This window comes from Arachis ipaensis, chromosome B04, assembly GCF_000816755.2.
Source record: "Arachis ipaensis cultivar K30076 chromosome B04, Araip1.1, whole genome shotgun sequence".
Taxonomy (NCBI): domain Eukaryota; kingdom Viridiplantae; phylum Streptophyta; class Magnoliopsida; order Fabales; family Fabaceae; genus Arachis; species Arachis ipaensis.
In genome coordinates, this window is record NC_029788.2 from 125,197,797 (window position 1) to 125,213,371 (window position 15,575).

General features: G+C 35.9%; 2 protein-coding genes across 2 annotated transcripts; both read left to right on the forward strand.

Moving 5' to 3' along the window:
- Window positions 348-4,004, forward strand: LOC107635245 (MDIS1-interacting receptor like kinase 2-like). The gene is made up of 2 exons (XM_016338650.2): window positions 348-3,261; window positions 3,348-4,004. Exons 1-2 carry the CDS (start codon window positions 438-440, stop codon window positions 3,731-3,733), a joined length of 3,210 nt encoding a protein of 1,069 aa, XP_016194136.1. The 5' UTR covers window positions 348-437; the 3' UTR covers window positions 3,734-4,004.
- Window positions 8,287-10,760, forward strand: LOC107637210. Its single transcript, XM_016340647.1, has 2 exons — window positions 8,287-8,414; window positions 9,932-10,760. Exons 1-2 carry the CDS (start codon window positions 8,287-8,289, stop codon window positions 10,758-10,760), a joined length of 957 nt encoding a protein of 318 aa, XP_016196133.1.

Below are 15,575 nucleotides of genomic sequence, written 5' to 3' on the forward strand. Positions count from 1 at the left end.
TGTTTTTTTTATGTGAAAATAAAAGTTGATTTGGCAAGATTTGAGTGATGGATTCTAAAATTTTGCCAAGTAAGCGTTGGTGCTGACATGACGTTAGTAGAAGAAGAGAAATAACTTAAAAACAATGTGGATAAACCTATGTACCTACTTTTATATATTAAGAATAGATAGATACTTAAAATAATAGAAAAATTGCTCATCTAAAAATGTCTTTACAGGTGTGAAATCATATTAAACCATACCATAAATGTTCGAGTCTCCTATCTTTGGTAAAATAAAAAAAGCACATGTAAAAAATAATGTATATAAATAAGTGCACGACCCGCATTTATACATGTATTGATTGATATCATTTTCTAGAGTGCACAGAACTGATCAATCATCACCAGCCACAACATACCATCCATTAATTCAATCCATACACAGAAGGTTGAACTATGTCGAGAAAAAATCTCTTAATATTCCTCTTCTATGTCCTTGTGAAACTCTCTTGTGTGGCTTTAGCTGCAAGTGATGAGAAGAATGAAGAAGCAAATGCACTCTTAAAGTGGAAGACCACCCTTGATAACAAAAGCCAACTTATCTTGTCATCTTGGAACAACGGCACAAGTCCATGCAGATGGAAAGGAATTCAGTGTGACAAATCAAAGTCAATCACAACCATGAACATTGAAAACTTTGGACTCAAAGGTACATTCCACACTCTCACCTTCTCTTCATTCCCAAACCTCCTCAGCATAAACATATACAACAACTTGTTCCATGGAACCATTCCCCCGCAGATTGGTAACTTGTCAAGAGTTAATCAATTGAACTTGTCCAAAAATTTCTTTGAAGGTTCCATTCCTAAAGAGATCTTCACCTTGACAAGTCTCCACGGGCTTGATCTTTTCGAATGCCATCTAAGTGGCCAAATCCCTGAGTCTATAGGAAATTTGGCCAACTTAACATATCTAGATTTTGGAGACAACAATTTTTCTGGCCACATTCCTACTGGGATTGGCAAATTGGTCAACCTTGAGTATCTTTCTTTCATAGATAATTATCATCTTTCTGGTTCCATTCCAGTGGAAATAGGAATGATGACAAACCTTCATGTGATTGATTTCTCAAGCAACACTCTCTTTGGGGCTATCCCTCCTACCATTGGTAACTTGAGCAATTTGCAACAATTATACCTTTCTAGTAACACACTCTCTGGGTCAATTCCACCCTCCATCTGGAACATGTCTAACTTGACCTTATTATATCTTAATAACAATAACCTTTCCGGATCCATCCCTGCTTCCATAGAAAACTACTTAGCCAACTTAGATTCCCTTGCACTTGATAACAATCACTTTTCTGGATCCATTCCTTCCACATTGGGAAACTTGACAAAGCTCTTCCAATTATACCTCAGCTTTAATCATTTTTCTGGACCAATTCCTGCCTCTATAGGTAATCTGGTCAATTTGAATTACTTGAGCTTCCATACAAACAACCTCTCTGGAACTGTCCCTGAAACAATTGGAAACCTGAAAGGCCTCAAGATGCTAGAATTGGCCACCAACAAGTTTAATGGCACCCTTCCACAGGGCATTAATAACTTGACAAGTTTGAGGAAATTTTCAGTGTCCAAGAACAATTTCATTGGCCATTTGCCAACTCAAATCTGCTCAGGTGGATTACTCTCATACTTCAATGCTGAGAACAACCATTTTACTGGATCAGTGCCAAGAAGCTTGAAGAGTTGCTCTAACATTGCTAGACTCACATTACAGGGAAACCAGTTGGAAGGTGACATTGCAGAAATTTTCGGCATATATCCGAATTTAGTACATATTGATCTGAGTGATAACAAGTTTTACGGTCAGATTTCACCAAACTGGGGAAAGAACCATAACCTTCAGAACTTGTACATGTCCAACAACAATATTTCTGGTGCTATACCACCACAAATTGTTGAGGCTACTAATCTGGGTAGGCTTCGCCTTTCTTCAAACCAACTGAATGGAAAGATTCCAAAGGAACTAGGGAATATGAAAAACTTGTTTGAACTCAGTATCAATAACAATCATCTCTCAGGAAGCATTCCACCAGAAATAGGATCATTGAAGAATCTGACATTCTTGCGCCTAGCAGGAAATGAGTTGAGTGGCAACATACCAAGAGAAGTTATGCAGTTACCCAAATTGGTTGAATTGAACTTGAGCATCAACAGACTAGAGGGAAGCATCCCCTCTGGCATTGCCTCATTAGAACCTCTCTCTTCTCTTGATCTTAGCAACAATTTGTTGAATGGAACAATACCAAGGTGGCTTGGAGATCTGACGCAATTGAACTTCTTGAACCTCTCACACAATGATCTCTCTGGCAATATTCCATCCAGTTTTGATGGCATGTCAGCCTTGATTTCAGTCAACATATCACACAACCAGTTAGAAGGGCCGCTTCCAAACAATCAAGCGTTTCTTAATGCTCCAATTTGGTCCTTGAAAAGTAACAAAGGCTTGTGTGCTAACAATGTCACCGGCTTGGAGCGATGCACAAAGAAGCATAGCCTGAAGATGGTATTGTTTCTTATCTATGGAGCACTTGCTCTAGCACTTTGTTTGTTAGGTGTTTCAATGTATATTCTTTGCAGAAGAGGCAGAAAGAGAGAAGAAGTTAAAGAAGTGCAATCAAAAGAGCACTTTTCCATATGGAGCCATGATGGGAAAATGGCATTTGAAACAATCATTCAAGCTACCAATAATTTTGATGACAAATATCTCATTGGAAATGGAGGGCAAGGATCTATTTACAAGGCTGAGTTGCCTTCAGGTATGGTTGTTGCTGTGAAGAAGCTTCATGAGAAGACTACTATTGGGGAGGAGACATACAATTTGAAAGCATTTGAGAATGAAATCAAAGCATTGACAGAAATGAAGCACCGCAACATCATAAAGCTATATGGGTTTTGCCAACATTCACGGTTCTCATTTTTGGTTTATAAGTACTTGGAAGGTGGAAGCTTGGATCAAGTGCTAAGAGATGAAGCGAAAGCAAGTAAATTTGATTGGGGAAAGAGGGTGAATGTGATTAAAGGAGTTGCTAATGCTCTATCATATATGCATCATGATTGCTTACCTCCTATAGTTCATCGCGACATATCGAGCAAGAATGTCCTTTTGGATTCAGAATATGAAGCTCATGTCTCTGATTTTGGGACAGCTAAGTTTCTTAAGCCAGGTTCAAGTTGGACAACACTTGTAGTCACCTATGGATATGGAGCTCCTGGTAAGTTCATTTTCCCTTGATTTCTATACCAAGAATGATCCATATATTTCTTTATGCATAACTTGAAATTTCCAATTTTGTTATAGAGCTAGCTCAGACTATGGAAGTGACAGAGAAAAGTGATGTATATAGCTTTGGAGTGCTTTGTTTGGAGATCCTCATGGGAAAGCATCCAGGAGATTTGATCAACTCATTGTTGTCGCCAACAACAGCATCAATAACATACAATTTGTTATTGGTTGATGTCATGGATCAGAGGCCACCCCATCCTAAGAATTCAATTGTTGGGGAAATCATGTGGATCACAAAGTGGGCACTTGAGTGCTTGAGACAAAGTCCACGATCACGACCAAGCATGCATCAGATTTCTAAAGAGCTTATGATGGGAAAGTCACCTTTAGCTAATCGCCAGTTTCCTATGATCAGAATTGGGCAACTCATTGAAGAAGGATCGGGGAGTGCACTTACGTGATTGCTTCATTATGATCTAATGATTCATACTTCATATATATAGTCCACCTGTGTCTTAATTCTTAAGCTTGTTTACTTTGACACCGTGTGTACCATTATATATATGTACGAGTAAAAGGTTAATTTCTTTGGTTATGTTTTGTGCCAACCAATTACAAAAGGAGATAAGCTTGTTGAGTCAGAATGCATGAATAGAAGTAGAGTAATCTCATTGTTAATGTTTCAATAAAGAGCAGAGAATAAAGAAGAAAAAATGATCTATTGATGAACTCGATTCTTAACTTGTTGGTTTAGAACTTCAAAGTTTTTCTTTTTTTTTTCTTGCACAAGGGGAGGATTAAACCCGTGACATTTGATTAAAGAAAAGTGAGACATTTCCGTCCAACCACACCCTCTGAATTCTTTGCGAAGAGCCACTGAGCCACTGGCCTGCTTCTTTCTTTTTCTTTTTCCTATTCTTATTACTGTGCCACTGGCCTGCTTCTTATTGTGTTTATGTTTATTTTAGATTTTAAATTGTGTCTTTTGTTTCAATGTTCAATTGTGGTCGTGAGACTTTATGATATTGCACTATAGTTATTTTGGTATGTTTTAGCTGTAACAATGTATTAAGGTTGCCAAAAACTAATAGTTACTAATATATTGTACTTTTGGATAATATTGAGATCTATGGATGTTAGTAATTTGAAATTTTAGCCTATTGAGCAAAATGAAGTAAAATTCACAGTGATTTCATATATAATTCAACTAAAATTACATAATATTATTTTTTCTTTCTTAAATATGTCACCATCAAAACTATACAAACTTAAATTAAGTGCTAACCAATAACAGTAAAACGCTATTATAGCAAAGAGTTCCAGATACCTCGTACACCTAACACAACACAAACTTCACAGCAGCAGCAGCAAATGCAATTAAAAATCCCAACACATTCCAAAATCTTAAAAATGCAAATCTTGTTTGGGTCTACACTCATTCTATAGTAGTATCTCCAATTTTCTCACTTTCTCTTCTAATTCTGACAATTTGCTTGCAACTTAGTTTTTTGCCCTCCTATGTCTACATCCTTAGGTTTCGAACCAACATTTCCACCAATAATCTCATCAGGTCATTTGAAGTACTTGCATTTCTATAGTGGAGTCTACAAATAACACAGAAAATAATCTTCTAACATAACATAACTAGAAAAATTACATTAACCTAACATGAATTACCTCAAAGTAGCAGCAGCAAAAAAACAACCTACTAAGATTTAATTTTGTTCCAAATTCGAACATGATTATATAGCGTTCACAATTGCAATTAGAGAGTTCGAACTACTTCTTCCTCCCTGTTTTGCAATTAGACATCCATGAATGCCGATTCGAAGCTGAGGATTGGTCTGTACAGCGCATGCTTCCTTAGCTTGTTAGGATTTGAAATCCATTGAATAATGAAGAGAGGGCTAGTATTAAACTCTTTTCACAACAAAGAAAATGCCAATATTTTGCTCACTGTACAGGGCGCGTTGTCCCTAAAAAACATAGGAACGTAAGGGTTTTTCACTAACGATAATAAACATCTTCCCAAAACATTAAACTGATTTTAGAATTCACCAAGGATCGAACTTTTGACTTTTCGAATCTAGTACTCTAATACCATGTATGATGCCACTCATCCCAAAAACTTCAGCTCATGGAAAAAGGTAACACTAATGATCATATTTTTAATACTCTCTAAACTTTCATTGTACACATTGTATAAATATTCCATTGACTTCTCATACTTTCTCTTTTTTTTTTATTTAGGGAGAGTTTGCTATAACTCATTGACAAAAAAGTCATATTTATTATTCGTGTATTTTTATATATTCTTATGTACTTTTGGATATTATGATAATAGTTTAAAAATTTAAATTTTGTGTATTTTAAAAATAATTAAAGTGAACTTTATCACTTAGCGAACTTTATAAAAATTATAGAATTTATCGAGAACTTTTTTAAATAAATAAAAAATCATATTTAAAGAATTAAAATTAAAAAATAGGATTTGAGTAAATAATAAAATTTTTTATTTTATTTAAAAAAAAAATCGAATGTAAGGATAAGTCTGAGACAATAGATAGGGATCACAATAGCATTATGCTGTTATTAGGGGACAGATAAAAGTTTAGTGAAATCGTTAGGGGTTGATGTAAGATTTTACTCAAAATACTACAAATACAATTATATGCACATTTTGAGCAAAGTATGTCACCGTGTTATATTTTCATTGCTCAAACATACTATTTCATTAAAAAATATTTTTATTAAACCACCCAAAATAGATCTGAATTAATTTGTGTTAACAAAAATATTTACAAACTGTTATTGATAAAAATATTTTTTAAATATTAAAAAATGTGACAAAAATATTATGTGATGACTCATTTTATTTTTTGTCATATATAAATATTTTTATTATATTTTAAAATAATTTAAAAATATTTTTATCAATACTAAGATTATTTTGAATATATTTTTTGTAGTTTATCTTGTAAAAATACGTAAATAATTTTATATCTAAACCAATAAAATCGAGTTAAGGAAAGATTCTAAATAGCATATCTAAGGAAGAAATTAATGTCATATTATTATCAGGACAAATCACAGTATTAAACCAGATGAGAGGAGAATTTACATGATTCAATCAAAGTAAAAAACGTGACAAGGATCTACTAGGAGGACGTTTCTATATAGTTCGAATCAAGGCAACTCGAATTACACCAACCAATAATAATTCGAATCTGTATAATTCGAATTGGTGGAACTCGAATTATGCTCGCATCAATTCTTGATAGTAATTCGAATCAGTATGAATCGAATTACATACGCATAGTAACTTACACTTGTTCGAATTAGCCTAGTTCAAACTAGCCAACCATTTTGTGCACATAGTAATTCGAAACAGCTTGTTTCAAATTAGCAAATGGTTTTGACTGCCGTTGGTAATTCGAATCCCACTCATTTGAATTACTAAGCCTCTTCCTATATAAAAAGTTTGAAGGAAGCTCATTCGAACCACTTTTCCAAACCTCTGTCCCACCAAATTTCAGAGAAAAGGACCTCATACCACTTCAACAAAGGGTTGAACAGAATATTTAACCGATGGAGGATAACTCGAATTGACTTTATCATTTGGATGGAGTTGCCCATATAGCTGGTGTTATCAATGAAGAAGTTAGTGTGATTCTTTTAAAATAAGAGTCAATGAATTACCCTTTTTTTTTTTATATTTTTGCCTTTGGTATGTTAGAATGGTAGTCATTATTTATCGTTGCTAATTTAGAATAGAGTAAAGTATTGTTTTTGTCCCCAATGTTTGGGGTAAATTCTATTTGTGTCCCTAACGTTTAAATCGTCCTATTTGTATCCCTAACGTTTGTAAAAGTAATTCAATGTTATCCTGCCGTCAATTACACATCATGAGCGCTTTAGTTTGAGTTTTAAAAATCTCTTCTTTAAGTTAGAATACAAATGTCTGGATAGAATCGATGATCTACTCCGAAAAATAGCTCATCAAATGTTGAAACCAATTCCTACAACATTTACATAATTCACTTTTCTAGGGATATAATTGAATCTAAACACAAATAGTGGGTATAATATTAAAATCGAACACATCCAAGTGAGAATAATTGAAAAATATAATCTTATTTGTTAGTATAATTGATAGTAGGATAACATTGAATCACTTTTATAAACGTTAAGGATATAAATAGGACGATTTAAACGTTAGGGACACAAATAGGACTTACCCCAAATGTTGGGGATAAAAACGATACTTTACTCTTTAGAATATATATAAGTGGTTATGTTAGTGGTTAATATGAATAGTAATCAGTGATCTTTTTATCTTGTGATATTATTCTTTTTTTAAGAAGTATGTTTTAAAAATATTTTCTCATTTGACCCAGTTTGATGGATATATGATGTTATTTTTCATCTTAACGCGTTATATTATGTGGTAGTGGACAAGTTGTATTTTTTGGGTTTAACATATGCATTAGTGAATGATGTCGTATGAATATGTTCCGAGCTGAGAGACATTTTGGTACATTATTTATGCAGCCTCACCGATGCATTTCGAGCATGCGACGACAGCAGGGTATGCGTCTGGACGAGAGGTACGTTCCGTACTTGCAGATGGCCGGCTTGTACCATCTTGCGAGGTTGAACGATAGATGGTTTAGGCTGGATGAGCCCCTGGTTAGTGCATTCGTGGAGCGCTGGCGTTCGGAGACGCACACGTTCCATATGTCGTTCACGGAGTGCACTATTACATTGCAGGACGTGGCGTACCAATTAGGTCTGCCGATCGATGGACATTATGTTAGTGGTTTTCTGACAGATTTTCAGACGTATATCGAGGGTGCCAGTTTAGGTGTGGTTCTAGGAGTTGCTGGGTGTGGTACCTCCTACGAACCAAATCCAGAAGTTTACAGTGAACTGCAGCTGGTTCCAGGAGACGTTTGGAGAGCTTTCTGAGGGAGCCGATGAACCCACTATTAGGAGGTATGCCCGGACCTATATCATGATGCTGTTAGGAACTCAGCTATTTACTGATAAGTCCGACAACCGCATTCACATTAGGTGGCTCCCATACGTGGCTAGACTTGAGGACATGGATGGGTACAGTTGGGAATCAGCTGCTCTCTCATGGTTATACCGGTGCATGTGTCGCGTGGTGAACAGACACGTAGTGAAGTTAGCCGGACCGTTACAGCTACTTCAGTCATGGATCTTCTGGCGGTTTCCTGAATTTATATCCACTGGGGATCTTCTGGCAATTTTCTGACCGTTACAACTACGCTCTGCATAATTTGGATCAACAAGGTTCGAACTACCTACGAATTCATAGATACATAGTTCGAATTGATTAATTTTAAATTACTCTCCTTCATAATTCGAACAGACTTGATTCAAATTACTCCTGATTTATACTTTAAATTGGTTTAATTCAAATTATATAAAAATATATTTTTGGTTGATCCATGTTTTGTTTTTCGATTTAGTTAATTCATATAATTTCTCCTCCCATTTAACTTAATACTGCGAGATTTGCCCTTATTACAATCTTTCTTCTTTTAATTTCTTCTATCTTATTACGGTGTCAGTATTGGAGACATATGAAGCAATATATATATCTCATCATTCTACACATAAAATGAAGTTGACTTCCTAGTAAGCAAGATGATAGAAACAAAATCCAAACTGTACGTAGTGCTAGGAGATCGAGGACCCAAGCCATCACTACTGACCCTCATTATTTCATAGGATATCCATGAATGATTGCTAAAAACAACAACTTTTAAACATGTTGAGGAATATAATTGTTTACTTAGCTTTATGCTAATAATGACTTGTTTTTATAATTGAATGGTACGTTTGGCAATGTTATATTATATAATTTTGTGCGGAAATTTAAAAAAAAAAAAGTGTATCCTTCTAGAGATTCCAATGTGTGACAACATGGCTAATTACCAACAAAATACCAGACTCTCTGGACTGGCTTTCTCCAGCCAAGATAGGGTTTTGTTCATTCCACTAGGACAGATCTAAATGCGCTGGATTGATGGCAAAATAAAAGGTGTCCGCCTAGACTACTGCCACTTTCTTATGTGAATACCGAGTTCTTTCACTCATCAATCTCACTTCGAAGTGGGATAGAGATAATGAGCTCAGTGAGCTACTGGCTCTTACATCCCGAACTTATGGATACCCGTACTGAATATGTTAATCGTTACCGATACCAGACAGAGTTGCTTTTTCTTGGTCTTATAGTTCGTGGCTACTGGCTATAATTGCAACACCAATACTAGGGAACCAATAAGGTACCAGCCAAAAATCAGCCAAATGTCTCTAGATGAATCTAAAATCTTTACGTGAATGGTACTTATATTAGGTATTAGGATATTTTTTCTACTAAGTATCAGAATATTTTTTTTTCATATTAAATGGATGTTTTTTTATATATTTTATAAAAAATTTTATATACTAAGAATCAGAATACAATGAAGATGATGATATAATGACAATTTTACAAGAACAGAATAAAGTCCTAGCTCAAAAGAGGAGATTGGCAAAGCAAAAAGAAAAGGCTCGAAGATGCAGACCGAAAAAATTGAAAAAGGTGTGTAACAAAGTTTTATTATGATTTTTAACTCTTGGAATGTTAGGGGGTTAGGAGGGGTTGGGAAGCTGAGTATGGTTAAAGAGCTAAGAAAGAAACAGAAACTGAATATGTTAGGTTTGGTTGAGTCTAAAATGCAAGCTGTGACTAAGTTTGATGTAGCACGAATTTGGGGGAGCGATGCTGTGCGGTGGGAGTTTGTAGGATCGGAAGGCACGTCTGGGGGTCTCCTGTTAATGTGGGATGACTTGCTGTTCAGAATGAATAACTGTTACAAAGGAGAGAGATGGTTATGTGTTGAAGGAATACTTTTGAAAAATGAATTTTGTTGTGCTTTCTGTTTGGTATATGGTGCTCATAATAGAATAGAAAAACTTGCTGTGTGGGAGGAACTGAGCTTTATAGCGGGCTTATGTCAAGTTCCGATATGCTATATGGGTGACTTTAATGAGGTTCTACAGGTTGAAGAGAGGAAAGGTCAGGACAGATTAACTGCGTCAGCAGAAGATTTTAAGAGTTGGGTCCAAGATATGCAGTTAGTGGACTTACCTTTGACTGATCGCAAATATACATGGTTTAGAGGCCGCTCTTGCAGTCGTATCGATAGAGTTTTAGTCAGTGTTGAATGGACGGAGGAGTTCCCAGAGATTCGGTTAAAAGGGGGTCCAAGAGGCCTATCAGATCACTGTCCAATTATAGTTCAGAATACCAGGTACAGAGGTGGTTCGCGTCCCTTTCGAAGCTTAGATTGTTGGTTTACACATGAAGGCTTCCTAAGAATGGTTAGGGAGGAATGGAGGAATCTTGGTATAAGGACAAATTTGGGGACATCGATAAGAAAATTCAGCAACTCGAGGAGGAGATCAGGAAGATAGATGAGTTGGCAGGAAATGGGGTTTATGATGATACAACGGAGGCAAGAAGGAAGGCGTTAGTAAGCTGTTGCAAGTAGTGGTATGTGAGAAAAGAAATACACTGGAAGCAGATGTCGCGCTCCAAGCATGTGAAGGATATGGATAAAAATACTAGGTACTTCCATAATTTGGCGTCGGCAAGAAGGAGGAACAATAGAATTGATGCCTTAATAATCAACGGAAGACTGATAAGAAATCAAGCTCGGATCAAGGTTGCTATCAGAGATTTTTATAAAGATTTGTATCACCAGGAGAGATCACCAGTGGTGGGTTTTAGGGACAGACTGGTAAAAAGGATTGAGGAAGAGGAGTCGATAGCGTTGGAGAGATTACCGACATCGGAGGAGATTAGAGAGGCCGTTTGGGATTGCGAGTCATCCAAAGCACCAGGAAGTGATGTGTATAACATGAATTTTGTTAAGAAGTGCTGGGATGAGATTGGTGCAGAGTTTACCAAAGCGGTTCTGGATTTCTTTCAATCTTCAAGGTTGCCTTCTGACGCCAATATTACTTGGGTAGCTCTTGCGCCTAAGTACACTGGAGCCAAGGAGATTAAAGACCTCCGGCCGATCAGCATGGTAGGTTGCGTGTACAAAGTGATTTCAAAAGTGATGGTTAGGAGGATGAGAACAATTATGCCAGGGCTAGTGGGAGAGACGCAGAGTGCTTTTGTGAAGGGTCGGAAGATACATGATGGGGCACTTATTGCCTGCGAAATAGTGCAATGGCTGAAGACGAGAAGAAAGAAAGCGGCAATCATCAAACTAGACTTTCAGAAGGCTTATGATCGGGTTAAATGGAGCTTTGTGGACATTGTGTTACAAAAGATGGGTTTTGGCTGGAGATGGAGGGAATGGGTTAAGGAATGTGTTGGCACAGCGACTATGTCGATCCTGGTAAATGGCTCACCATCTAAACCATTTAAGATGGAGAGGGGTTTGAGACAAGGTGATCCACTGTCTCCGTTCTTGTTTGTTCTAGTGGTTGATGTCCTGCATAGGATGGTAGGGGAGGCAGTCAGGAACAAACGCATAGTGCCGCTGCTAGTTGGTAAGGACAATATAGAGTTGTCTCACCTCCAGTTCGCAGATGATACTATATTGTTCTGCCCACCAGAAGAGGAGACCATCAGGAACTATGCCAGATTACTAAGGTGCTTTGAGTTGATGTCGGGGTTAACCATTAACTTTGATAAATCAAGTTTAATCCCAATCAACTGTGAACAGTAGTGGACGTATAACATGTGCAACTTGTTGGGGTGCAAGGAGGCCTGCCTCCCAGTCAGATATCTTGGCATTCCCTTAGGAGCAAATCCAAGACTAGTCAGGACCTGGAAACCGATCATTGACAAGGTAGAGGAGAAGCTTAGTCTGTGGAAAGCAAAGGTCCTCAATAAAGCGGGTAAGCTGGTCCTTATTAAGTCTGTGTTAAATAGCTTGCTGGTATACTACTTGAGTCTGTATAAGATGCCAAAGGCAGTGGCAGAGAAGTTGATATCGCTGCAGAGAAGATTCCTGTAGAGAAAGGAGGAAGGCAGGAATGGTCTGGCGCTAGTTAAGTGGGAGGTGGTTCAAGCCCTGAAAAAATTGGGTGGTCTAGGGATAGGTGATGCCGTGATCAGAAACACTGCACTACTGTTCAAATGGTGGTGGCGGTTTTCAAAAGAAGAATGTCCATTATGGAAGAAGGTGGTGTGCTCTTGCTATGATTTGAACCCCAGTGTAATGTTATCAGCTCAAACATTACCTACTAGAGGGGGTCCATGGAAGGATATCTGTCAACTGCAGTTCAAGGATAGCTCTGTGAAAGATAAGATGATTGCGGGGTTGTCTATGGAGGTGGGTGACGGAAGACGGACTCAGTTCTGGGAAGATGTTTGGCTACAAAATGGTCCGTTAAAGATGCGTTTTCCGAGACTCTTCTCCATTTCAAACCAAAAAGGATCAGTTATAGGGGATTGTGGGTTTTGGGATGGGATTGAGTGGATCTGGAACTTCCATTGGAGGCGAAACTTATACCAATGGGAGTTAAATTTAGTGGTTCAATTACATGAGATGTTAAGACCTGTTAAGCTGACACACGATAAGCAAGACAGAATTTTTTGGAAGTTTGATAAGGAAGGTATATTTTCAACTAACAATTTTGTGCAGGTAGTACAGTCAGAATCTCTCCCGAAGGACATAACGAGTTACAGCTTCACAAGAACCTTATGGAAAGGTTTGGTGCCACCACGAGTGGAGTTATTTACTTGGTTTACTCTGATAGGACGAGTAAATACTAAAGAAAGGCTGCGAAGATTGGGAATTATTAGTCAAGGTGATAACATGTGCGTTTTGTGTAATAAAAAAGTTGAACATATTTATCATTTGTTCCTGGGGTGTGAGTTTACTTGGCAGGTGTGGTGTCAATGGCTATCAGAATTTAGGAGGTCGTGGACTATTCCGGGCTCACTAAAAGATCACTTTGAGAGTTGGACAGGTGTTGCCAACAGGAAGGTAGAGCGTAACAATTGGCTTATTTGCTTCTTTTCGGTTATTTGAAACGTTTGGCTAGAGAGGAACGGTCGGATATTTAATAACAAGGAAGGGAGTGCAGAGGAGGTATTTCAGAAATCTTTAAACAGTGTTAGAGAATGGAGTAATTTAGATCTTTTTGTTGTTGATGGCTATGCCGGAGATGACATTAAGGAGGTGTTTTTTCATACTTGTTCATGCGGTAGTATTGTTTTCTTGTCGCTCCACTTTATTGTGTTAAGCTCTCTTGTTCAAAAAAACTAAAAATCAGAATTGTTGGAAGTTCTGTGATTCCCGCCCCTATTTCTCCAACGTATCATTTAAAATTTTAATTTGGGGTGAGAAGCAATTAATATCAAACATTATAAATTAAAAACAAATAAAATTAATTAAATATAATTATAAATTAGTTAAGTTGTTTTCTTTTTGACTGATCACTTCTTAGTTCCATATACTTTTCCTAATTGCAATAACCATCACTACATATTTCATTACTTAAGGCATTAACAAATACATATATTCTCTCCATGCCATTTTGTAAAAAGGAAATACCGAAAAGAAGAAGATAGGAGAGAGAAAAGATTATTCTAAAAGCAAATTTTCTGATACTTTTAACTTTAATATTAAATTTGTCAAACTTATTTTATATGGTAAGTATTAAATATTTTAAAATTATTTATTTTTATATTTTAAAATTAAATATTAATTTTATCCTTTTGTTAATAAATTAAAAATTGTATATTGGCACTATAGTAAGTATTTATTCTAAAACCAAACGCTAAAGTCAACTATTTTTAATTAGTTGACTCATATTGGCCTTGTGTTTCTGACATTTGTCCCAAAATTAGTTATAAGTTTGCTTTTATTAAACTATGGAAAGTTGGGAACATTACTTTAGAAAAAAAAAACTACTAAAATTACTTATAAAATTTATGAAAACTGACAAAAATATTTATAAATTATAAAAATTAACGTTGTATTCATGTAAAATGGGTTGTATATGATAAAAATATTTAAATTTTAATTTTTTGTTAATTTTTTAATAAAATTTTTAAATTATTCCACCCTCAACTTCATCAATTCACTTTTTTAACCTTTCATAACCAACTTGCACCTTCAAAATCTTTGTCATGAAATTCGAAACTACTCCTACAACAAATTAGATCAAAATCAATGGTGGTGGTAGTGATAGAGAATCGGACCTCAACCGATTCAGTCATAAGTTTACAATCCATACCCAAATCAAATCAATCAAATACCAACAAAACCTAAAACATAAAAATTTTCAAATTCATTCATCCAATTTCAATCCATTTTAGCAAAACTAGAAGCAGAAACAACCATCAACCATAAAAAATTAACAAATTCATTTATCCAATTTGAAATTTACTTTCGCAAAAATCAGAAGTAGAAGTAGCCATCAACCGAATCTTCTGCAAATGAATATCAACCTTCATAAAAAATAGAAGCCGAATAGTATCTTTTTAGTAGTAACTAAATCAATTTCTAAAAAAAGAAAAATAAAATAAAAAATATTTAAAAAAAGAAATACATTTTTCTTCGCCAGCTATAACATCGTCGACGACAGAACTTCCATCAACAGTGCCGCCTTCCTTTCTTCTCCGATTTCTCTTCACCGAACCCTCTTTTTGCATGCAGCAGCACCACGACCCCACTCTCTTCTTAGGCATGCGACGACGGCGTTCTCCTTAGGTTGGGTCATAGGCGTGTGATGAAGGTGTTGTAGTCACCTTGAGAGTGAGATGAGGAAGCAATAAGAGGGGAGAAGATTGACGGTGACGGGGTAGGTAGGTGGCAGACAGCGGTCAAAAAGTATGAGAGTTCTGTGACTCTGTGAGGAGTTTTGAAAGAAAGAAAAGTGAGGAAAAAAAAAGTGAAAAAAGAGGAAGTAATGTAAAATGGAGTTAGAGTGGAGTAGTTTAGAAATTTTATTAAAAAATTAACAAAAATTTAGAATTTGAATACTTTTCTCGTATGGAATCCATTTTTTATTAATACAACGTTAATTTTCTTAATTTATAAGTACTTTTGTCAATATTCATAAATTTAATAGGTATTTTTAATAATTTCTTCCTTTAAATATAGAGATATTATTATTGTTCCTTTATTCTCTTTCACTTTAACTTTATATAAGCATTTCCCTCTCACTTTAACTTTATATAAGCATTTCCCCTTTTTTTTTTTTTTATTAATGATCATTTGCATTCCATGTTATTGTTACCGATTTATTGATGCGCTTTAT

What these genes read in the sequence shown, in the direction of transcription:
- LOC107635245 (XM_016338650.2), top strand. Translation starts at nt 438, where the DNA reads ATGTCGAGAAAAAATCTCTTAATATTCCTCTTCTATGTCCTTGTGAAA. An exon ending in CTATGGATATGGAGCTCCTG is followed by an intron (nt 3,262 to 3,347) that starts GTAAGTTCATTT and finishes ATTTTGTTATAG; the next exon opens with AGCTAGCTCAGACTATGGAA.
- LOC107637210 (XM_016340647.1), top strand. Translation starts at nt 8,287, where the DNA reads ATGATGCTGTTAGGAACTCAGCTATTTACTGATAAGTCCGACAACCGC. An exon ending in GAATCAGCTGCTCTCTCATG is followed by an intron (nt 8,415 to 9,931) that starts GTTATACCGGTG and finishes TTGGAATGTTAG; the next exon opens with GGGGTTAGGAGGGGTTGGGA.